General features: G+C 43.4%; 1 protein-coding gene across 1 annotated transcript; it reads right to left on the bottom strand.

Moving 5' to 3' along the window:
• Positions 1-1,560: 1,560 nt before the first annotated feature.
• OLFML1 (olfactomedin like 1) lies at positions 1,561-23,605 on the bottom strand. Its single transcript, XM_080641620.1, has 3 exons — positions 23,078-23,605; positions 21,511-21,799; positions 1,561-3,205 (listed from the first exon to the last, which is right to left on the bottom strand). Exons 1-3 carry the CDS (start codon positions 23,201-23,203, stop codon positions 2,415-2,417), a joined length of 1,206 nt encoding a protein of 401 aa, XP_080497746.1. The 5' UTR covers positions 23,204-23,605; the 3' UTR covers positions 1,561-2,414.
• Between the last annotated feature and the right edge of the window lie 261 nt (positions 23,606-23,866).

The following is a 23,866-nucleotide window of genomic DNA, read 5'->3' as shown; positions in this document are numbered from 1 at the left end:
TTGATGGGTTGGGGGTTTGGCCTGGCATTAGGATTTTTAAAAGCTCCTCAAGTGATTCTTACATGCAGTAAAGTTTAAGAACCATTAGTATAGGTCATAGGGACTTTAATCTGGACTAAAATCCAACAAAAACCCCAGAGCTAAAAGGCGATTTACCTGGAAGAAGCCAAAAGTGTACAAAAGTGGCACATTAACAGGGGCTTCCTGGGGAAAATGTCTTGACCTAAAAGAGTCATTCTAGCTGCAGGAATTTCAGGCACCATGTGAGTTGTTAGTCAAAAGTGCACCCTGCAGAACTATCAATTTATCAATTCAAAAAACCAAAGCATATCACAAATGAAAGGCAACCTCTCCTCTGTGCTTCCAAAGGAACCATGTGCCCAGGACTCGCACAAAGCTCCACTCGCTAATAACTCCACTCTCCCCTCCTCTGTGAGACAGCTCACATCCTTCTTTCTGGGAAATAGGTAATCTTCTTTTACCCATAGGGTAGGGAATGTCGCCAAACCCATGGACCGGGTAATATCATCATGTTTATGCATACCGGCCTCATTCCACGATGGATTTGAGCTTTCTGTATCACTCTATTAGAATGGTAGGTAATTGCAATGTATCCATGGGGTGAGCAATCCCATTCTGCCAAAGATCTACTCAAATGCTACAGAAAAGAAAACCTCTCTTCACTGCCTATGGTCCCGGCCTGAGCTTGGCAGAGTCTGGAAAACAGCTGCAAGTATACAAAGCAAACCCTCTCATGTGACCAACCTGGGAACACAGGGGCCCCAGCACATGACACAGACTGGCACCAGAGCCTGCCCTTGTGACCCAAACCTGACTGAATTGGACTAATGCGTGGGAAATATTTTGAAGCCCCTCTGGCCAGGCACAGCTGCCCTCTGTCCCCTGTGCCACATGGCACGCCTGCTGTGGCAAGGAGTCACTTGAAGGCTATCTGGCTTCCATCCAGATTCCAGAATATTTACCAAGGGCCTCAGTGTATTGAGGCTTGTTCACTGTAAACCCAGGCCTGGACCTCACTCCCTGAAACTGCTTCGCTTGAGGGCATGTAGGCAAATTAACCTGATGAAGTTTGTTTGTTTAGTGTCACCTTTATTGTATTTCAAGCAAGAAGAGAGATGCTGGGGAATAAAGACAAGATGAGGCTAGAGGTAGGGTCCTCATCCGCAGACTGGTGTTCTGGAGGAAGTAGCTTTTGAAAGGCCTATAGCAGTGGTCGGCAAACTCATTAGTCAACAGAGCCAAATATCAACAGTACAACGATTGAAATTTCTTTTGAGAGCCAAATTTTTTAAACTTAAACTTCTTCTAACGCCACTTCTTCAAAATAGACTCACCCAGGCCGTGGTATTTTGTGGAAGAGCCACACTCAAGGGGCCAAAGAGCCGCATGTGGCTCGCGAGCCACAGTTTGCTGACCACGGGCCTATAGGAATGTCTTGTGTGAACATGAAAAGTGGTTAAAGGGAAGACCATTATTTTTGGTATGAAATGATAAATGTATTGCTTATAAAGATTGGGTGAACAAACATACACACACTTTGAATATTTATAAAAGCAGTGTTTATTAAAATACATTTCATTTTCAAAATTGAGCTGTCGGCTGTTACATTTTTTGGAAACACCCTGTATTTGGTGCTTCCTTGGGCAATGAAAAGACTATGGGGCTTGCAGTATTTTATAGCTCTGACTTTCATTTTGTAGCTCTGTTATTTTGAATGGCTCACCTAAGCTCTTCTCATCTCTAAAATGGCAACTTTAAAGAGTTGTTCTGCATACAACACCATGATAACAATTAAATGATGTAACAAAGGTGCAAACACTTTGCACCTGGAAGGTGGTATTCAAATATTAATGTGTTTACGTTATTATTATATCTGCCTAGCTTGGTAGAGAGGCAGAGCTAGGGGAAAGCCAGATTAAACATCAATAAGAAAGAGTACTTTAGTTAGGCAGTAAACATGGAAGAATATCAAAAGGCATTTGTGAAAGAGGAAAGCATTTGAGCAAAGGCCAGAGGAGAGAAGAGCCAGCAGTATTAGAAGGTGGCCTGCATTTCTAACTGCTTGGAGAGATGGGGTGGGTAGAGTTAGAGTCAGTGCTAGTAAAAGAAAAGGCTGGAAGTAAACTGGATCAGAATGTGGAAGGCCTTGATCGCAAGAAGTTTGGATGGGTAATGAATGGAAGTTGTTGAAAATTTTTGAATGACAGACTCTCATTTAAGCTTTTGAAAGATCTCTAAGGCAGCAACATCTGTGAGGATGCACATGCATTCCGACTTCTAGACCCTATCACTGCGTGTGATTAGAGGGAGACAGTATTGCAAAGGGGCTATGGCCTCAGTGTCCCGGAGAGCAGTTTCCAAGGCCGAGGCGCTCTCCCTCCGGCTGTAATGCATTACTTCACAGGCTGCTTTCTCTTTGTCTGGAGTTTGTAAATGATCTGGTTTCCATCATTCCAGGCATAGAGCTGCTTATCTCTGGCATTGTAATGGATCATGGAATGACTTCTCGGCCGCCTGGGAAAGAACAAGTTAGGCAGATCCTCCTCACTGATAGTGCCCCGTGGGTCATAGACACAGGTGATGCGATGCGGGCCGTGGCCACCAGAACTATAGACCACGTAGAGGACCCCACACAAGAGGAACCCAGCTTCAGCATCCTGGCTTCTGCATGGAGTGTCCCATGAGTGTTCCACTCCGAGCGTGCCAGGCTCAATTTTTGTGAGAACCAAATGGCCATGGAGGCCTGGCCCTGCGTGGATGGCCCAGAGCCCATGCTCATCCACGGCCAGGTCAATGTAAGTTGAAGGGGAGTGCTGGTAGACCAGGGCTCGGCCTGCCCCTCCTGGGAGCAGCATTCGATCCTCCACAGTCCTCTTCTGCAGATTGTATTTGATTATCTCATTGGGAGTCCCTTGGTTATGAAAAAATAGGAAACCTTTGTAGACCACTTGGCCTGTTCCCTGCCAGGATTGTGGTAAGATCAGCTTCCGGGGGCCTGGCTTAGTGCTATCCTCCAGGAGTGCCCGCATGTTTGCAAATTCCCAAACAGTGTTGTTCCTGGATCCGATTAAGAAATAAACCTTCGGAGAGTCACTGACAGCATCTTTCATCCAAGAGCCATTTGTGTCCAGAGTCTTCTTCACTATTTTCAGAGACTTTATGCCCATCAGCATGTTGTCACAGCCTGGCCAAACAGGAGAAAAAGGGAAGGTTACTTTATAAACGTGAAATATCTGCTTTTCTCAAAGATGGTTTCCCCCCCCAGAATGAAGTTATCACATAGATCAATGACCATTTATGGTATGATTCAATGAATCAAATAATTAAATGAGTAAATGGGCCTCTGCTAAGGGAGTTGCTGTCCACTTGGAAGAGTCAGCATTTCATTCAAGTCAGGATACAAACAGCCATTTGCTGCCCTGTTCACTCTCTAGAGCACTTGGGGGTTGAGACAGTGAGAATGACTTAGGTGTGAAGCTGCCTAATTCAATTCCATTTGCCAAGGTTTTATTGTATATCTACTGTGTTCTTAGTGTACAATGCTCCCAGAACAGTGCTAAATATTAAGGGTAAAAAAATCTATTTCTGACATTGCCATGAAAAAACAACCACCACAAAACATGCCTTAGCTAAGATAAGAGACACTTGGAGCAGAACCAAATCACCCCAGTTCAGCCCAGCCTAGATCAACAAACCCTCCTTCAATCACAGACCATGAGAACAAATGATTGCTGTTTTAAGTTACTCAGTTTTGGTGTTGTTTGTTCCACAGTATTTTTGAAGCGACAGATCTCTTTTCTACTGTATAATCTCTCTCTCTCTCTCTCTCTCTCTCTCTCTCTCTCTCTCTCTCTGTATATATGTGTGTGTGTGTGTGTGTGTGATAGAGTTTTTTTCTTGTATTATTATTTATTAACTATTGTATTATTTTCCATACAAATAACTGTAAACCTACTTTTGCCCCAACACACACACACACACACACACACACACACACACACACACACACACATAAAATCAACCCTACACCTTGAGGAGATCATCATCTAGTGAAGGACTCTGGCTCTAAACTACTAGAACATCATAAGAGCTCTATTCACCCAATCATTTATTTATTCATGAACTCATGCATGCATTTAGTCAGCAGACATTGGACACCTACAAAGGCAAGATACTGACCTGGGTGTTATGAGCTGGGGGTGCCATGGGCTGAGATGCAATGATAAATTAGGAGTAGTTCTTGCTTAATACATATTTGACTAACTAGGATATAAAGCTTAATGTGAATTTTTTTACAAAAGAAGAACAGGGAATAGATTTGTCATTTGAGGAGGAAGAGGCTAATCTGCATTTGAATTGGCCCTTGAAGAATGACATTCTGCGACAGGTGGGAAGAACATTCCTGACAGTTAACAAAACCGTATTTGGGAAAGTCCTTCAAAATTAGTGTTAATAACATAGTATCAAATTTAAAGCAATTTGAGGCATCAAATTTATGCCTCAAACTAGATGCATAAAACAAAGTAGTAGATTGAAACCAGATTTGTGCTTGGAACCTTGAGGGCGGGGCTAAGGAAGATGGATTTTATTACACAGGCAGATAGGGAGCTACTGTCAATTTTGAGCAAGGTTGAGCAATGATCAAGCTGTTCAACAAGATTAATTAGCTGGCAGTCATGTGTATAATAGATATGTGGGAGAGAGGCCAAAAATCAGGGAAACCAATTAGAATATTTCTATAATTCAAACAGGATGATAAGGACAAAACAGGTGGAGGAAAATAAAATGAAAAGAGGGGTTTACATTTTTCTAGCTCCTCATTGCCACTTCAGACTATTATAATTCCACTCTTATGCAAAAAACAAACAAACAAACAAAAAAACCCCAACCCTTCCTTCTTTGTAGCTTATACTACCAACTCCTAGTCTAAATAACTGACTATTCTCCAGGATGCTACCCCAAATGCATCAAGAGCCTGAGTTCTGCAACCTCTTCCACTCCATAGCACCTTACTTTCAAATCACTTTAGCAACTCCCTCCCATGGCCATACTCTGGATCCCCTCTCCCTTTAAAACTGTTCCCTACCATAAATCTAAAACTCTGATATCTACCTTTTACAACAACATCTTATTCTTCATTTCTCACTCCTTTGCTCTCACCTCCTTTGTTCTTCCATTTCCTCATGCTGTCCAGTCCCGCCACCTCTACTTTCTCCCAGGCCATCAGCCTTTTCTTGGCCTCACTTCCTTTCCTATCCATCCTAGGCCACTGACCAGCACCTTCACCCACCAATCCCTCGTTATTCCACAATATTCCACTCTACAAAAATCAGTTCAAACTTCTGTCTCTGCCCTGGAGAATGCACTGGTGGAGAAAACTTCACAATAGTGCATCTTGATGCCACTACACATTAGGGGTCTCCAACCTCAGCTGAGCCCTAAATACAATATTGCTTTTCATGGTTAAGCCCACATCTTCCACATAGCAGCTATTTTACACCGCCCCCCCCTCCCCAGAATTATCCCATCATTCCCTTCATAACAACAGATCAACCATTTGAAAAATGAACACCATTAGACATGAACTCCCTTCACTTCCTTTCCCTCACTTACAAACTTTTTCTTCAGTTGTTCCTGCCCTTGTTACCCTCCCACACATTTTAGAAGAGGCCATGCCATTCCTCCTGTCCAAAACTAACACATTCACTGTGCTCTGGCCTCATCCTTTCCTGGCTTCTTCTAGACCTCCTTGATGAGTTATCACTTTTCTGTTATCTTGACTTTCTCCTTCACTACGAGTTCTTTAGCTTGTAAACATCTTGCCTGCATTAAAAAAAATTCTCTCTCAGTAGACACCCTTTTCTAGTTACTTCACTAGATTCTCCTACAGAATAGTCTACTTCCTTACCTCCCATTCTTTCACATCATTAATAACTTCACAGAAACTACTCTTCATAATGTTACCAGGCACTTCCTAACTGAAAAAAATCACACCTTTTATGTCTATATCTTACTTGGTCTTTCTGTAGCATGACATCATTGATCAATTCCTCCTTCTTGAAGATTTCTCTCTCCTTGATCTCTGTGTCACCACTGTCTCTGTGTGCCTACTTGTTTTTATATCTGACTGCTTATGGCAGACAATGTCTGTTTGTGTTCATCAAATGCCATTTCATTTTCTTCAACCCTAGTTACACATTCGCAGCCTCCTTTGAAGTTAGGCTGTACCCAGTGGCCTGTGATCTGTCCAGTAGGAACTGGACAGAATTGGTGTAATCCATTTCCACCTTGCCCTTAAATATGCTATTTTCCAGAAGACCTTAGAGTCTTAGAATTTTGGGTCAAGATGAGATTAGTTCAACTAGTTTGGGGTCATTTCAGGGGTCATCAGTTCTAATTGAGGATGTGTTGGGACTGCTCTGTTAGTCAGTCTATTGTGAGGTGAATGGTGTCATGGGGCAGAAAGTATAAAGAACCATGTGGGTCTCCCTCAAATACTGATGAGGTCTGTATTATGGGTAGGAGAGGATGGTCTTAATAAAAGCATGGAACTCTATGGTCCTCCCTCACTGACTGGAGAGTGAGGTGTTGAAATGATACACATGTGTATAACAGTCTCTCGAGGAGAACTGGGCATTCTAAGGGCCTCCTTAAGTCCTTCCAAAGACTTTGGTATAAGAAGCTGATGTGCCAGTGGGTTGTCATTTTCTTCTTAATAAATGTTTGGGTTCTGTGGGTCAACTGCAGGTCATCTAGAGTTACAGGACAAGAAATAGGGTGATGGGAGAGAAACTGGACACAAGAAAGAAAGGTGCACAGTCAGAGAAGTCTCACAGGTTCTGAGGTAAGTATGCATTTTTTATCAAACTGCTTATTATTCCAGATGTTTGGGTAGAAATCCTACCATAGTTCCTTAATCAATTTGTCACCCATGATTATCATACCTTCTCTTTCCTCAAGCCTCCATCATGCCCTCCTCACTCTCCTATGAAGATCTTGCCTCTTATTTCACTGAGAAAATAGGAGCAACCTGAGACTACATCTCCTCCCTGGATTACTGTGACAGTCTCCCTCTTGGTGACCAGACCTCTGTCCTTGACTCCCATAGTCCATTCCCAGCCAAAGGGATCATTTTAAAATGTAAGTCAGATCATGTCACAGGTCTGCTCAAAACTCAGGAGTGACTTCCCATCTCACTGAGAGTAAAACTCAAGTCTTTGCCTTCCAGAGCATATGTGAGCTCCCCACACTGCCTCTATGGCCTTTTCTCCTATCACTTTCCTACCTTGTTCATTTTGTTCAGCTACACTGGTCTCCTTGCTGTTCCTCAAATTATGCCAAGCATTATCCTGCCCCAGAAATTGGACACTTTTTGTTTCTTTTGCTTTCAACCCAACCATCTTCCCCAAGATTTCTCCGTGGCTTCCTCCCTCTACTTCCTTTAGGTCTGTTTTCAAATGTTCCCTGATCATTAAAGCCTTTTCTGACAACCTGATAAAAAATGGCAACCTCTTCTCCAGCTCTCTATAACCCCTTTACTCTCATTCATTTTCCTCTGAAGTGCTTCCTATTTTCTATCTGACCTATTATAAACTCATCTGTTAACATATATTGCTTGACTTCCTTCAACAGAATGTAAACTCCAAAAAGGGATGAGCTCTGTCTTATCTGTTTAACTCACTGCTGCATGTCTTTTCCCTAGGACAGCAACTAGCACACAGGTCAGTATTTGCTGAATGAATGAATGAATGAATGAATGAATGAATGGGTTTTCTAATTACCAAATCTACCAAATGCACCTAAACCCATACCCTCTGCCTTCTCTCCTGCTCTCTGCTTTTTCAGTGGATCTAATCCCCTCTCACTACTCAAGGATATAGCACATGAAATTATCTCTCCTCTCCTGCCTCAACAGTCTCTCCCTCCCTGTTGGATCATTCCCCACAATAAATAGAACTTTCTAGTGTGGCTCCATTTCTCTGTTTCACTTTGCAATAAAACCCCTTAAAAGAGGACTTCTCTCACCTCCAATTACCCCCCAAGCTACTCTAATCAGATTCAGTTCTCCACTAGTCTAAATTCCCCTGCCCTTCTACTAAATCAGTTCTTGTCAAGGTCTCTGACAAGCTTCACATTTATGAATCCAAGGGTCCATTCTCAGTCTTCAACCTACTCAACCCCTTGAAACTTTTTCTTCTCTTTATTTTGGAGTACCCCTCCCATCTTTCTGGCTTTTTTTCTTGGCATCCATTGCTGGTTCCTTCTCATCATCTACCTTTCAGTGCTCTGATCTCATACCTCTTCTTTTCTCTACAATCACTTCCCAAGTCACCTCATTCTATCACATGGCTCTGAATCCCATGTAAATTCTAAATAATGATGAATTCCAAATTTGTATTTGGAATAATGTCCTATCTTGATATACCTACTTAATCCCAAACTAATTTATCCAACTGCCTACTCAATGTCCCTTCTTAGATATCTTTAAACTTAACCTATCTAAAGCAGAACTCATGCTTTTATCCCCCAAACTCTCTTTAATCCTACTCTTCCCATTCTGGTAAGAACCATCCAACAAATTTATTTTCTGGAAGTCCTGCCTGATTCTTTCCCCTCCAGTTCTCCCACACCAGCAAGTTATGATAGTAAAACTTACTTTTAAATTATGATATTATACTTAAATTAAAATGTTTAAATGCATCTCTCTCCCTCTCTTCCTACCGCCTCCTCCTTTGTACTCCTTGAATTTTCTCCTCTTGCCTAGACCATAACAATAGTCTCTAATTTCTCTCCCTTTTTTACTCTTGCTGATCTACAGTATCTTCTTCACAAAGCAGTAAGAGTGATCTGCTTAAAAAGATAAATTATGTGACTGACCTGCTAAATCCTTTCTACTATCACTCTTGGAATAAAATCCTAACCCCCCTACCCTGTCCTAAAGGACCTACATGATGTGGCTGCTGCCTATTTCTGGGACTTTATCCTCTCCTCTCCTCCCCCTTGCTCACTGCCTTATGACTATCTTGGCTTTTCTGCTACTCTGGGAGCAAGTCCAGTTTGTTTCTGCCTCAGGGCTCTTGCCCTTGCAATTCTTTCTGCCTGGGGTGATCATTTTCTTGATCTTTCCACAGTCTGCTCCTACTCATCTTTCAAATCACAGTTGCAATATCATCTCGCTAAGAATCATCTTGAGACCACTGCATCTAAATTTAAAATGATACCCTTCTTCCCCACCACACTGTAAGCTCCATAACAGCAGGGCCTTTGTCTTCATGTTTCCTATTGGACCCTACTGCCCAACGGGTTCAGTAACTATCTATTGAATTAATGAGGAAACATCTTCATTCAAGTAGATGTCTTTCTAGGGCCTAAATAGTGCTGCATATCCAAGTTGTGATCACAGTCCTGTCTTAAGTAAATACTATTTGTAAAGTACTTTAAAGCTTTTAAGATACTTGCAAATCCATTACTTCATTTAAAAACCAGACACAAGGTTCTCATCAACGGAACATGTGGCAGGAGTAGGGGTAAGGAGCAACCTTAGCTGGGAGAAGCCAAGTCCCTAAGAAGGTCGGTCCTTTCAGTGGTCATGTTGTCATTGTCTGTTCCCAGAAGCCCATAGAACTTGCCTGCCCCCCATTGTGGCCAGAGCCAGATGTTGGGATGAGATGTAGAAGTCTCTCAGCCATCAGCTGCCACCATGTCCCTTTGATGATATGCTTTGCCAGTTTAAGGGATTGCTTCCCTGTGGCCTCTGGGTCACCTTTGTTCTGATTGACCTGCATTGTAGAAAGTCAACCCCTGGGGGAAGGCAGAGGAGCCTGGGCCAGCTGGGAACCTATGCGCTGCAGGAGGAGCTAACAGAAGGATCCCCAGCCACAGTGAGCTTTGGGCTGTGGCATGGAAGGAGCAGTGGGCTTCCCTGTTTACCAAGGCCCGTCTCTGCCAGGGCCCAGTATATCTTTTTCAGTTTCACAAGCTCAAGCTGTCTCATGTAAACCCTCCCATATTCTCTGGTGATCACAGAGGATGAATGCAAGCAGGTTTAAGCTTATAAGTGATCACAGATACCTTTAATGGGGAAGAAGAGGGATATTAGAGAATCTTAGAAACTGTTCCCTATTGAAAAACAAGCACAAAGGCTTGAGAAGTTTATATATATATATATGCACTGGATGGGGGCGGGTCCCTCAGCCCACCCTGCCCCCTCTCACAGTCCAGGAGCCTTCAGGGGTGGGAGGCAACCTGGCGATCAGGGGAAGGCGATGCCCCCATCATACCTCTGCTGCTGCCACTGCTGGCAGCACAAGCCTCAGCCAGCCCTGGTTACCTGAGCCTCGGGCCGGCCCTGGGTGGCTGGGCAGCCACCATCAGTGGCTTGCCTATGCCTTAGGCTGGCCCTGGGTGGCTGGGCAGCCACCATCTGAGGCTTGCCTGTGCCTCAGGCATTGGCTGGGCAGCCACCATCCGAGGCTTGCCTGCACCTCAGGCTGGCCCTGGGTGGCTGGGGGGCTGATGGGACTGGGGGAGTCCAGAGGCAGGTGCGTACCGCAGGCCTGCCACCCTGGCGGGGCTGAGGGGACTGGATGCCGCTATCTTGTAGCTGTGGGCACCACCATCTTTGTGAGGGTGTGACAGTCAATTAGCATATTCTCTCTTTATTAGTGTGTGTATATATATATATATATATATAATATATATATATTATATATTAGTATATATATATAATATATATATTATATATATATATAATCTGCTTGGTACTGTGATAGGTACTTTAGAATAATTTATCTAATTCTTAGAATAAGCCTACATGGTATATAATTTAATCTCCATTTCCCAAGTGAAAAAAATTAAAGGCTTGGATAAGTTACTTGGATAGGTCACAGAGCTGTGTCCTTGGAGCTCAGTCTGAGCCTGGAGGCAGGGCCAGCCAGGACACCTCTAGCCAGCCCCAGGGACATGTTGGAGCGATGTGTATGTGTGTGGTTGGAGGAGGTGAAGAGTGGGTGAGTCTGGGTGTGCCTACACAGGCACGGGTGAGGGCAATGAACTCCTTGGGACCTAATCACAGGGTGATACGATATATGCCTTAACAAGAAAGCCTCCCACCTGCCAACCTTCTAGGAGGGAAGTCAGCAGGCTTGCAGCCTAGCTGTGAGGGATTATGTCTAAGAACAAGGCACGTTCAATGTGTCACCCCTAAGGAAATGTTCATTTAAAATGGAGAAGTACACTGGATAATGTATGTTGGAATTACAAAATAGTCACAGGAATGTAAAGTATAGCATAGGGAATATAGCCAATAATATAACAGCTGTATGTCAGTGGAAACTAGACTCATCAGGTGGGGGATGGGGGGATCACTTTGCAAGGTATATAAAAGTCTAACCACTATGCTGTATACCTGAAACTAATATAATATTGAATGCCAATTCTTTCTCCTTCTATACCTCCATTCTGATGCAGAATCCCAGACTCACCCACTCTTCACCTCTGTAATTGAAAAATTTAAAAAAAATAAAGTAAATTACAGTAGAAACTAGCACATAACAATTCTTTCTCCTTCTATACCTCCATTCTGATGCAGAATCCTTGGAGAAATAGCAAAATGAAGAGGTGTTGATAGATGGTCTATATTAGGAAAAGGCACAGAATTTCCCCCATGTGCTCCCTCCTGCTTCTCCTATCCCTCCTGGTTGATGGAACCTGGGACCGAGAGCGTAGCCCTGAGGGGTCTGTTTTCCATCTCTGGTTCTCTCTGTGTCTCCCTAAAAGTCCCTTTGTCAGTCTGGCCTTAGCTTAGCTTCCCCAGCCATAAAACAAGGGGTTTAGGCTGGATAGTTGTTTCAGGGCATATATTTTATAATTTTTATAAATTCCTGTTTTGGAATTTGGAGAGAATAGACTTCCAGAGTTTGAGTATAAGGGTAAGTTGAGACTCCCTGCTGTGCTTCTCTTGAGAAGAGATAATTAGCAGGAGGAAAGGAAGGATAGGAAATAAATTTAAAACCTTTGAGGCCAGCCAAGATGCAAATTATTGGCTCAAATGAACTCTTATAAATATCCTCAAAGAAAGATGCAAATTACTTAACAGAGACAATGGCATGCAAGTTTCCACCTGCAAACCAAAGAACGGAAAACCTGTGCTTTCCCCTCAGGCAGAACTGCAGACAAGCAATTAGGATAGAATTTGGCCCAAGGCCGCAGCACAGTGAATTCATACACAAAAATCACTTATTTGAATTTTAAAAATACTTTCCCCCTTATTTAATAACCACACTCTCCAACCTGGTGAGACTTGTCCTTCTGTAGGAAGGACTCAGTAGGCCTATGTTTTAGAGCATCAGTCTGGATGTTGGTAGAGAATGAACTGGAGGGGGGCAGAGTGGCAGAGGGGCCACAGAGAGACAAGTAGAGTGTCTGTAAGTATAATCCAGACGAGAGATAAATAAATAGTGATGGGCATGGAAAATTGGGTATGGATTCAAGGAACAAAAAGAGAGGTCAGGTCTTAGTAATCAATTAGACAGAGGACGCTGGGTAACAAACCAGATTCAAGAATGGGGTGACCGGACACATGAGATAGCGGCAGAGAAAAGAGGGCAGGTTTGCTTGGGAAGAAGAATGTCAAATTCATTAAAGAGAAGAGAATTTCCATAAAACCATGAATGTTTTGACTGCCTCTTGAAATTCTGTTATAAACTTGACTTTTTCTACCACCTGAATTGTATTCATGTTAATAAACAGTTACAAATACCTATCAAGTGACAGGTATGACGTTAGACACCGGGATGATGAAGATGATAGCTTTCAGATAAGTAGTCAATTACAACCTTTCAAGCTATTACAATAACATTGTCAACGTGAACTTAATTTTCTAGAAATTAGGGTCATGTCATGCTTTTCACCCACAGAATGGGTTTCAGATATCTCAGCGTGGCACTCAGGGTTCTTCCTCTGACTTCCTCTTTTGTCATTCCCCGGCCACACTAGACTGGTCACAGTCACTAACCGTACCATGGCCTCTCAGAAGTTTCAGGCGTCATACTTCCCCCTAGCTCACCTTCGCTAACTCGGGATACATCTACTTGTCCTTCAAAACAAAATCTCTGAGTCCTGCAGAGCAGGGGTTGCTCCCCCTGCATCTGAAGCATTCTGTGCAGCTCTCTCTTAGGGCACTTCCCGTGCTGAACTGGAATTGCTCATTCACTGTTTCCTTGCCAGCACTTCAGACAAAGACTGTGTCTTATTTGTCTTTTTATCCACAGTGCCTGGGACACAGTACCTCTTTTCCTCCTATTGAATCTTCTACTTACTGTCCAAACTCGGGAATCAATTCAATTCAGATAATGCAGTATTAGTCAGTGTCCAAACCTGCTATCCCAACACATGCTATGCCAACTTAGACATCAAATTGATTTGAATAGCAAGAGGTATGTGTGGACATGAGCGGGAGCTATTTCAGTGTCTGAGTGCCTGGGCAGATGGACGGCAGGAAGGCAGGGAGGCCGGCTTCTATGAAATGGTACCCAGTGAACCCTCAGAGGTGGTTTTCTTTTAACATATTCACTGTTTGACTCCTCTCAACTGAATGTAAACCTCAGGAGGGCAGTGCTTTGTCAAATCTGTATATTCACTGCTGTATGTCTTATCCTAGAACACCATCTAGCACACATTACAATTTCTAAATTTTAAATATGAATAAGGTGAATATCAATAGATGTAACTTATATTAAAAAAAAACCTCATTGGGGTCCCGAGTAATTTTTAAAAGTGTAATGGGTTCCTGAGACTAAAGTTTGAGAATGCTGTCCTAGAGGATCCAGGCTGGTCAACACGGATGGGAAGTGAAGCACGAAGTGGGCCGTCCTCTGGGAATTTATGATCAAACCGCTCCACTCTGTATCCATTATCTGACTGTTGCAACACTTACGCATTCCAAGGTTGTAATTATGAACTTCCTGCTTTTATTTATTTTTCATTGAAAAACAGAGCTGGTTTTTGTTTGTTTGTTTTTGGTTTTTTTTGGGTATAGTGTTTCCCCCTCTGTAATATTCTTACCAAACTAAAAAGAATAGAAATATTCTTTTCCATTTCTAGGTGTGGTATTGTCATTCTCCCATTTGCATTGTTAGAAACAAAGTCATTTTGACATTTCGCCATGGATTTTCCCTGTGAGATAAGTCTCATTTCATTCTGTTCTTGTCCTCCTTTCTCAAATTCTAGGGCCTGTTATCCTGAACCTGAACTTTGCAGTGCTCTTCTCAATGGCTCTATTATCTCATCTCAAAACCATCAAGCACACTAATGCCCGATTCACTGTTCTCATATAGAAATTTGCAAACTAAAAACTGATCCTGAATACTGCCTGTTTCCAAGGGGGTCAAGACCAAATGCCTTGTTAGGGTGGGCTCTGGAGCCAGACTTGGAACTTGCTTTGGCCAAAAGAATTTGGTAAAAGTGACCAGATCTTGGTGTGCTTGTGCCCTCTCTCTCAGACCTCTGCCTCCAACAGGTTCACCTTCTGAAAGATCAGAGGTCACATGGAGGAGATCCAAGGCTTCCCAGCTGAAGCCATGCTCAGCCAGCCAGCCCCAGGCAATGTGCCACTCAGGAAACCAGACAAGAGGGGCCATGGCTGGCCCAGCCCAACAGAACTGCCCAGCTCTCCTGTAGACGCCTGAGAAATAACCGGTGATTGTTGTTTTAACTGCTCACTTTTGGAGTGGTTTGTTAAGTGGCATGATTGTAGCAACAGATAACTGACACGGGGTAGAGGTGAGGGGGTGGGAAGTGGAGATGAAGGCTGAGATGAATCCCGTGTGTCTCAGGGGTGATGCGTCCTCTGGATGTAGCAGGAATGTGGGAGGACGTCAGGCTGTATGAAACACTCTGAGCCACAGTTCCTTCATCTGAAAATAAGTCATAATGGTGTCTACCTAGCAGAGCTGTCATGGACAAGATAACAGATAAAAAGTGCTTAATGCAATCTTTGTCTAATCAACTACTCCTCAAGGTCAGAAAATATTGATTTCTACTCTATTCCAGACACTTGTGGCAGACTTGAGAAACACAGCCTGAATAATGCAGGGATGCATGAAGCATATTTTTGTTTTCAAAATAGCAGATCAGACACAACGTAGAGCGTCGGGTGAATGGAGATAGGCAATAGTGGCACAGAACAAAGCTGAGAAATGTTCAAAGTTGCTGTGGTCAACTGTTGACTTGTAATCTACTTTCATAATAAAAGTAAATGCAATAACTACAGTACATACATTATTCACAGTTTTTATTTACTCAGTAGGTATTACTTTCATAGAGAATAACACAATAAATTATTTAAAGAAAGCTAGGTTAGGGTCAGGTTGTAAGGACTTTTTTTATGTTATTTCATGGGTTTTGCTTTAGCCTGTAGGTTGTGGTTGCCATCAACGTTGATAAAGCAATAATAAAGTAACTCTAGCAAGATGACCCCGATGATGGCAGTATACAAGAAAGCCCTGGTACAGCAAGAGAGTGGAGCCTGAAGATCAGCTAGGAGGCTCTTATAATCAAGACCAGGGATGATCAGAGTGTGGTGCAGATGGAAAGAATACATTTGAGAGATACTCAGAAGGAAGAGTATCTACTGGATGTGGTGCCGGTCAGATGAGGGCCCAAGAGATGCCCCTGAGATTGCTAGCACAGGGAAGTGTGTGTGCAGCTCTTCTGTGAACTGAGATAACCAGAGGGAAGCAGAGGAGTTTTGTAGTTTAAGAGTAAGTGAAGAAAAGTCAGGAATTAAAAATCTAGAAGGTGGGGGAAGAAAAGTGACCCTTCTCAGCCAGGGTTTAAAAGGATTTAAACCAAACTGTTTATGGTAGGAATCATCATCAAATAGCAACCAAGAGAATTGACATGGTCTTCATATGTGTCCCACAGTAAGATCAGAAGCAGCTGAGCCTTGCGGGCACAGGCATCTAGTTTCAGAACAGAGGGCTCCCACCTTGAGTGCCTGTGTGACAGGCCTGAAGATGACCTGGAAATGACCTTCCTGCCTCCAGTCTCACCCACCTATGCACACTCAGCCTCCCCTACTGCAGTCCCTTCTGTACACGGTGATCAGCATGACCTTCCTAAAACCTCTGTCTGAGCCCTGACACTCCCATGCTTACCACTATCCAGCAGAATAGCACACACAATGGGAGAGGTGAAGGGTGGGAGCCAGCCTGCCTTCGTTTGAATCCCAGTTCTGGCTCCAATTAGCTCTGAGTCCTTGGAGAGTTGCTTATCGTCTCAGTGCCTTGATTTCCTCACCCATAAGTGGGGGATGATTATAACCCTATCTCATAGGGCTGTTGTGAGAACTAGATGATATGATGCAATATATAAAATGCTTAAACATGACCTGCTACACAACAGGCACTCAATAAATACTAGCTACTCTTGTTCACATTACTTTCCTTTCCCACAGCGTGAAAGTGTGACCTGGCTTAGCACAAAGGAGCTTAGCTCTTTTTTTTTTTATCTAAAGTTTTAAATATGTCTCCTTTTTCCTCAATTGACCCCTTCCCCCCCCCACCCCCCGCCGCCCCCAGCAAGGAGCAGCTCTTGTCTGGTTCTTTAATCTCCTCTCCAAGACTCCCCCTTCACCTGAGATCTACTGAACACTAAGCCCGATTAGGCCTTTGTGCCTCCACACACTGTTCCATTTGCTCTAAGTGCCCTTTATTCTCTATTGGATCCGTTCTTTTCATTATTAAAACTCAGCTTGAGGGTTACTCTCTAGATTTCAAAGTCTCCCCCATCTCCAAGGCAGACCTGACCTTGCTTAACTGCTTAATGCCAGCCCCTTCTGCTCCTGTGACACCTCCATCAGAACAGTCACACTCTGGCTGTTATCCTATTTGCTTACACGCTTCCCCACTTGGCTATACGCTTTTTGAGGACAAGATGCTATACCAGTCAACGTTCCATCTCTAATGACTGGCACAATGCCAACATTAATCTGGAATTCAGTTAGACCTTTGTTGAATGAATGAATAAATGAGTGAACTAAGAGAGGATAAATGGATGTTCACTCCACCTAGAGCCAAAAGGCAGCAGCTGAAACAACTTTGGGACCTCCTGTTAGTATCTGTAGTGATGGGACTGGAGGTACCCTCATAGACCACAGGCCTTCCAGATGGATGGACAAGAGACGTGCTGTGCACAGGGGCCTTTCTGGACCCAGCACAGTGACCTAGTTCTCTAGGAGGCAGCACAGGATAAGCTGCACACACTCACCTCCAGTGTTGCTGGCCCCATGCATGCCGCAACGTCTGGGTGAAGAACCTGTGTGTGTAAGAGTGTGTGTCCACATATGTGTGCACACATGTGCACACCCAAGCACTCTCCTGGGCTTACACTTGTGTGTATACCCTCACTCTCCTCCTTTGTGGTAAATATATCTGCTTCAAATTAGAGTTACACATCTCTTAATGTTTTGCTGCATTTACCACAAACTAACAGACCCTGGAGCTTGGCTCACAGGTATGTTTTAGTTGGCTTCCAGTGGGGTTTTGTTTGCTCGCTTGTCTTGTTTTTTATTTTATTTTGTTTTTAATGGCTTTGAGTATGAGGCACACACATTTGCACTACCTGAATGGATCCCAGAGGCATTTAAATTTGCAGCAACAAACTTTCTGCTTTCAAACATGATCTAACAAAAGACATGAGTTATTTAATTTAGCAGGGAGAGGGTTACTTGAGGTAACTTGCGTGCACCCTTGTAATAAAAGGAGCTGGACTAAAACAGGAAATAAAATCTCTTACAATGCCTCATTTTGACTGCGTTGAGAATTTTTCTTTACAAGTGATTTACAAGTAAGAGGTTAATACTGTTATCCACACAAGAATGCAAGCATGTGGGATTGGCCAAAGAGTTCTGTTGGGTAAGTTCTCCATCTGGGTATCTGAGGCAATGGTGTTTTGCCATAAATTGTCAAGTGCAATGCAAAATTTCTTTATACTAATAAAAGTTAAAGAATCAAAGACTTAAGAAAAAATTTAAAATATAAGTTAGATTGTATTCAAGTAACTTTCACTCACTGCATTCTAAAGTACACCTTCTCTCTCTATTACTGGAAGAGAAGGAGGAAGAGAGAGAGAGAGGGGTTGGGGGAGAAAAAGCGTATTTATGTTTGTTAGAGTTAAGATTCTAAAAATTTACCTGGCCCCCAAACATCCCTGGGACTGTGGCTCTTAAGGGAACATCTTTGGGGATCTTCTCTAAATAAAGGCTAAAGACTTGGGAACAGCTCTTTAAGGGAATGGTTTAATTACAGAGCAACTCCATCATATTAATTATCCCCAGTACCTGATCCTTCATAGATACCCAAGAAATAGTTCCTGAATAAATAAGCACCACTTAGACTAATGTTAGAATTTTCTAGAAATCTCTTGAGACACAAGGTTGAATTTTCCCAAAGAAGTCATATTATCTTCTCCCTATAGATTTTCCATAAAACACACACACGCACATACACAACACACACACAAAACACAACAACAACAACAAAAAACCCCCCTAAGCTCTCAGGGTCTTCTGCTCTCAGTGTCTCTTCTATAGACAATGTTTACAGCCTCCTTCATGGGATGCCCTGATCCAGACTCTGGGAATACAGAAAAAAAGATGTAATAGCTCATTATCTCGTGATCTGGCTTAGGAGTCAATTACACACAGATATAACAATATATATTGTTAAAAATATGAGTGCTCCCTTGGAGGACTGAATGAGGTGCTACAAGCCAAGCTACTGGAGCCCCCTCCCAACCTCCCTCACCCCCAGAAGTCTTCTCACAGAATCCATAGCTTTTTGAACCATAAAGGGTGAGTAGAGAAAACAATATTTGTATTTTTAATTGCAACTACATTGGGTAAGTCACAGAAACCTAAGAAGCTGGAGATGAGTTTGGGCCACTTCGTGAGGGGGCTTCTCTATACAAAAGGCTAAGAGATTTCAATGGATTTTTTGTTGTTGCTCATAACTGAGGGTAAATGACAAAAAAACAACAACAAAAAACAACAACAACAACAACAACAACAACAAAAACAACAAAAAACCTACCCAGAGGAGTAATGTGATTCATTTGGTGTTGTGGGAAGGCCTGCATAATAGCAGATAGACTATAGGAGGCAAGACCAGAGGGAAAGAAACAGTAAAAGGGCTAGTGCAGGAATCAGCACATTCTACTCACTCCTCTGACCCTGCTGTGTATGTAGCACAGGGCCCATCCAAGAGTTGGGGCAAAAGTAGTTGTTAATCATAAATCAAATCACCAAATGAGGTCCCCAGAGGCCCCAGGCATGGAAGGAGCAATCTCTGGAAAGCTGACAGGGAACTCACCATGGGGATGGGCGAGGGAAAATTTCAGGCCTCCAGTGTGTGAGGGATGAGGCAGAGGATGAGAGTTAAATAAGTAGGAAGACCAGACTATGCTGAATTTAAGTTGGAGTGGAAAGGGGCACTTCAAGGCCTGAGGGGCTCAGGGTGTTCAAGGATAAGGAGCAGCTCAGGGATCCACTAACTGTTCACTAACTGTTCAGGCTTGGGGTCCTGTCTGACCCCTGGCACAAAAGTTCAGCCACATTCTAGCTCAGGCCACATTAGCACCCAATCTTACACATTGGTTTTTGGGGCAGCCTCTGTTCCATCCCCTGCGAGCTCATCCTTACCTTTACCCCCTCCCCTCACCCCATGCTGATCCCCAGTTGTTCCTTTTCGGAGGATGGCTCATCTCAATACCATGTCAGGGCCAAAAAGGATCACTCACTTGACCAACTTGATCAACTGCTTCCTATAATAGACAAGGCACCCTCCTGTCTGTCTTCTGACTTAGAGGTAAGATGTTCCCTGTTCTTTTAAAACCATATAGACCCTCTCTCTGTGCTGACAATCCTTCTACCATTCATTCATTTTCTCACTTAGTTATTCACTGACAAAGATTTGTTGAACATAAACACTGTTTTAGGCACTGGGACACACACAGCATTGAATATGAAATACAGGATCTAGGCTCCCATAGAACTGATAGATGCGCAGGTAGAAAACAAGCAGTGACCAAATAAATGAGCTAGAAGACTTCAAAGTAATAAGTGCTAAAAAAAAAAAAATAGGTAGAGTAATAAGAGCTCCAAAAATCCTCTTGGGTTTCCTATCTCAACATATTTCAGATCAACCACACAATGACCTAAGCCAAATCCCTGAGAAGCATCTTGAATGCATCCTTTTCACTCTTAATTATCATCACCAAGCCATGTGGATTCCAAGTCTCAGTGGCTCTCAAATCCATCTGTTCTCCATCTCAATGACACAATGCAGGCACCATCACTGTTGCCCAAATTACTGCAGTATTCCCTTGACTGGTCTCTCCTCTCTAGTCTTGCCCTCTTCCTTCATGTCATGCCCCTGCTTAAAACTGCTCAGTGGTTCTCTATAGTTTCTTAAGTCAAGTGCAAACCTATTAGCATGCAAGGTCTTTCATTACCTGGATCCTGTTAAACTCTTCAGTCCTGCTTCCCTACACTCACCTGCCCCATACAGGTCCACTCAGCCATATCTGCAGATCGGCATGCCCAAGTGTACACACCTTCATATCTTTGACATACTGTTTCCTCTGCACATACTTCTCTAATTTCTTTGTTCAAAACTCATATCAAGTGTCACCTCATTTGGGAAGAACCGTGCAGTTCTTACGAGAGTTACATTGAGAAGGGATGATGGCACACTGATGGCATTCAGCTATGTCTTATTTCCCTAATGGAGTGTCTCACATTTGGAGCACACATAATTAGCCTATAAATAAAGTTTTCCCATTTGCAATCAACCATCTCAGAATACAGGCTTGGATGGGGGGAAGGGGAGGGAATTGTCTCATTATTTTCATAAAATGGACTCACGCATAGGACATTTTCCTTCTCTTTTATGTTTTTGTTGCTTGCTACTGTTGTTTTAATTTGAGCTCCTAAACATTATTCTTAATGGCCTGGAAGTAATTCTGATGGGTCACAAGATAGGAGACAAATCCCCAAGATCTCCCATTGGGATAGCACGCACAGTAATAATTCACTGCAGACCCTGACCCTGAGCGTTGCCTGGCACATTTGCAGCCTCTCCCTGCTCACAGGGCCCTGGGAGAATCCACCAACCTGTCACTCTCCTGGAAAGATCTGCAATCACATGGCCCCGCCAAACCAAGGTCTATCAGGAGATGCCCTTCCTGGCTGACCTCTGACACTGTAGCCCTGACCTTCTATGGGCCCTTAGGAATGCCGTGTGAAATGAAAAGCTGCTTTCTAAGAATGGATTCTCCTCTGGACACCAGTTCCCTGCTAAGGTTGCCTCCAGCATGGGCACATAAGAGGGCACATCCAGCTATTACTATCATACTAGGTCAGCACCCCTGTACCATCTGTATCTCTGAATGACAGTCCCCAGCATGATATAAAAGACACAGCTCTCTTACTTGCATTCAGCAGAGTCTGGATCTTCTTCTCTTCTTCGGCTTCTTGGAGTAGCTTTTCTGCCAGCATCTTGTCCTCTGATTCCACGCACATGTCTGCTGCTCGAAGGTACTCTAGGTAGTCAATCTCCCGCTGGGCGCGCTCGACCCTCAGTGCCAGGTTGTTCACTGCGCTCTTGTACTCGCTTGTGTAGGTGTGGCATTGCCCCAGCATAACTGATATGTTTTTTGAGAACTCATGGAAGTCTTGAATGTATGCTCTTGTTGCTTGGGTACATTTTTGCAGTCCTTGCTTCAGTCAGAAAATAAATTCCCAAATTACTGCTAGTTATTGAAGTTACCCAAGTAATATAAATAGCTATCATTCATTAAGATTTAAAAAAATACAAATAATCAAAAAGGGGGAAAATAAAAATCACCCTTAATTTCTTACTTTAAAGTGCTATGGATACTTTAATGTATCAGTTTTTAACTTTTCCCATGCATTTAGTCCTATATATTTTTAAATGTTGGGCAAGTTGGTGCTAAATGTCTTGATTGAGTATAACTCCGGCACTTTTAAGGAGGTGGAACTGGGGAGGAGGGGTCTGAGGAGGGAGTGAGTGAAGAAGCAGCAAGCGGCCATTGGCCTGGGAACATCTCATCCACTGCCTCCAGCCTCAGTCCGTTGGCCGGACAGCATTGGGCCTGCTCTGTGGAATGATTTTACCCTGACTGTACCTAGATGACCAAATAATTTGGAGTTTTAAGACTTTTCAGGAAAACATTGAAAATAAATATTGGAGATAAGAATGTCTTTGAAAAAAGATAATTTATCAAATTTTAACTTGTACGAAAGCAAGACGATTAAATATGAGATAGTCAATGTCAACACCAGGGTTGTATCAAAGGCAAGGTAAGGCAGAAGGTCACATTTGTCCCTGGGAACCTGTTCATGCTACAAAAATGTTGCGATTTGCAAAGTTCAATGAAGTGGTAGTTGCAATGTATGGAGAAGAGGACCAGGCACTTTCTCCGTTTAGCATTGCTGAAATCTGCTCACTTCTAAATTCAAGTCCAGTTTGGCAAAAGAAGCTACGGCGGCTTCTTAGCACAACAATATCATGACTTTTTACAGTGACCTAATGGTTTATCCTAAGACAAAAAGCAACGCTAAAATTAGCTCTCATCCTGCTATAGTGAAAATGAAGAAAAAGTGACCCCAAATGTTAATTTTCAGATTTTAGAAGTTGAACCATCACATAATAACAGTTTTGGAGGTTTACCAGTATGTCAGGCAATGTTCTAATTATGGAGTAATATTAAATCTTCAGAATAGCTTTAGGAGGTAAATTCTATGAACATCCCCATTTTACAGATGAGAAAAACTGTGCAGAGGGAAGCCCTGCTCAAGGTCTAGGAGGTGCGCAGTCTGGACTCTGGTGCTCTATACCACTAGATCATAAAACATTTCAAGTGTAACCATAGCAATGTATTTATCATTTACTATCCAGAAAAATGCATCCAAGTAGATAGGGAAGCATGGGTAAGAGAAGCATGTTCCTGTATCAGGTGCACCAATGCCACCTACCTCCAAGACTTGAAAGCGCTGGTAGATGTAGTGCACCATGCCTGGGTCCTGAGCACACTGTGGCGGGGGCACAAAGGCTGAGAGGAATAGAACCAGGAGAGCAGAAGCTTGCCGAAGGGCCAGCATCGTCCTGCAAAACACTCAGGGGTGGAATCTTCTATTCTAGGCCTCTCAAAGAAGACTCAAGGGTCCAGGTGGTGGTCTACTGGTTTCTAGCCGCTGCTGTGAAAATCCTCCAAAAACAGCCAGAAGGCAAAGTTTGCTTGTTATTCCACCAGATGCATGACCTCACTTTGCAAGCTGGTGATCAAATCCAGCTGTTGGCAAGCCGGTCCCTGGAGGCCTAGCGGGCTGACTTGGGATAGAGAGCTTCCTGGGTCCAGCATCTGTTGGCATCACCCATGACACACATGGACCCTCCCCAGGCGAGTGCTGCACCCTGCTTCTGGGCCTGGCTGAATGTGCATTGGGGTGGGTGCAGGAAGGGCTTCTCCCCTCTCCCCAACTCTTTTACTTTTGCTTTCCTTCCCCCAGTGGACTCTGCAGTCCAATCAGAGCCCTGACCTAACATACACCACTCCCAACTTCTCAGAGCTGGAATCTCAGCTTTGTTTCTGGCAAAAATTCCCAGGATCCTTTTCCCAGAAGTCCCATTGGGAGACCCCACCCCTCCTCCAGACTCTCTTTGCATTCCTGTAGCTCTTAAAGGCACAGCAAGGGGAAGAAAAGCTCAGATATGCACAGGGCTGATTGCCCCTTGGAGAGAGATATACAATGGGCTGCAGGCCT

The sequence above is a fragment of the Plecotus auritus genome (genome assembly GCF_963455305.1).
Source record: "Plecotus auritus genome assembly, chromosome: 9".
In the NCBI taxonomy this organism is placed as follows: domain Eukaryota; kingdom Metazoa; phylum Chordata; class Mammalia; order Chiroptera; family Vespertilionidae; genus Plecotus; species Plecotus auritus.
Note: the sequence above shows the minus strand (reverse complement) of the source record. Positions and strands in the feature narration are given on the sequence as shown.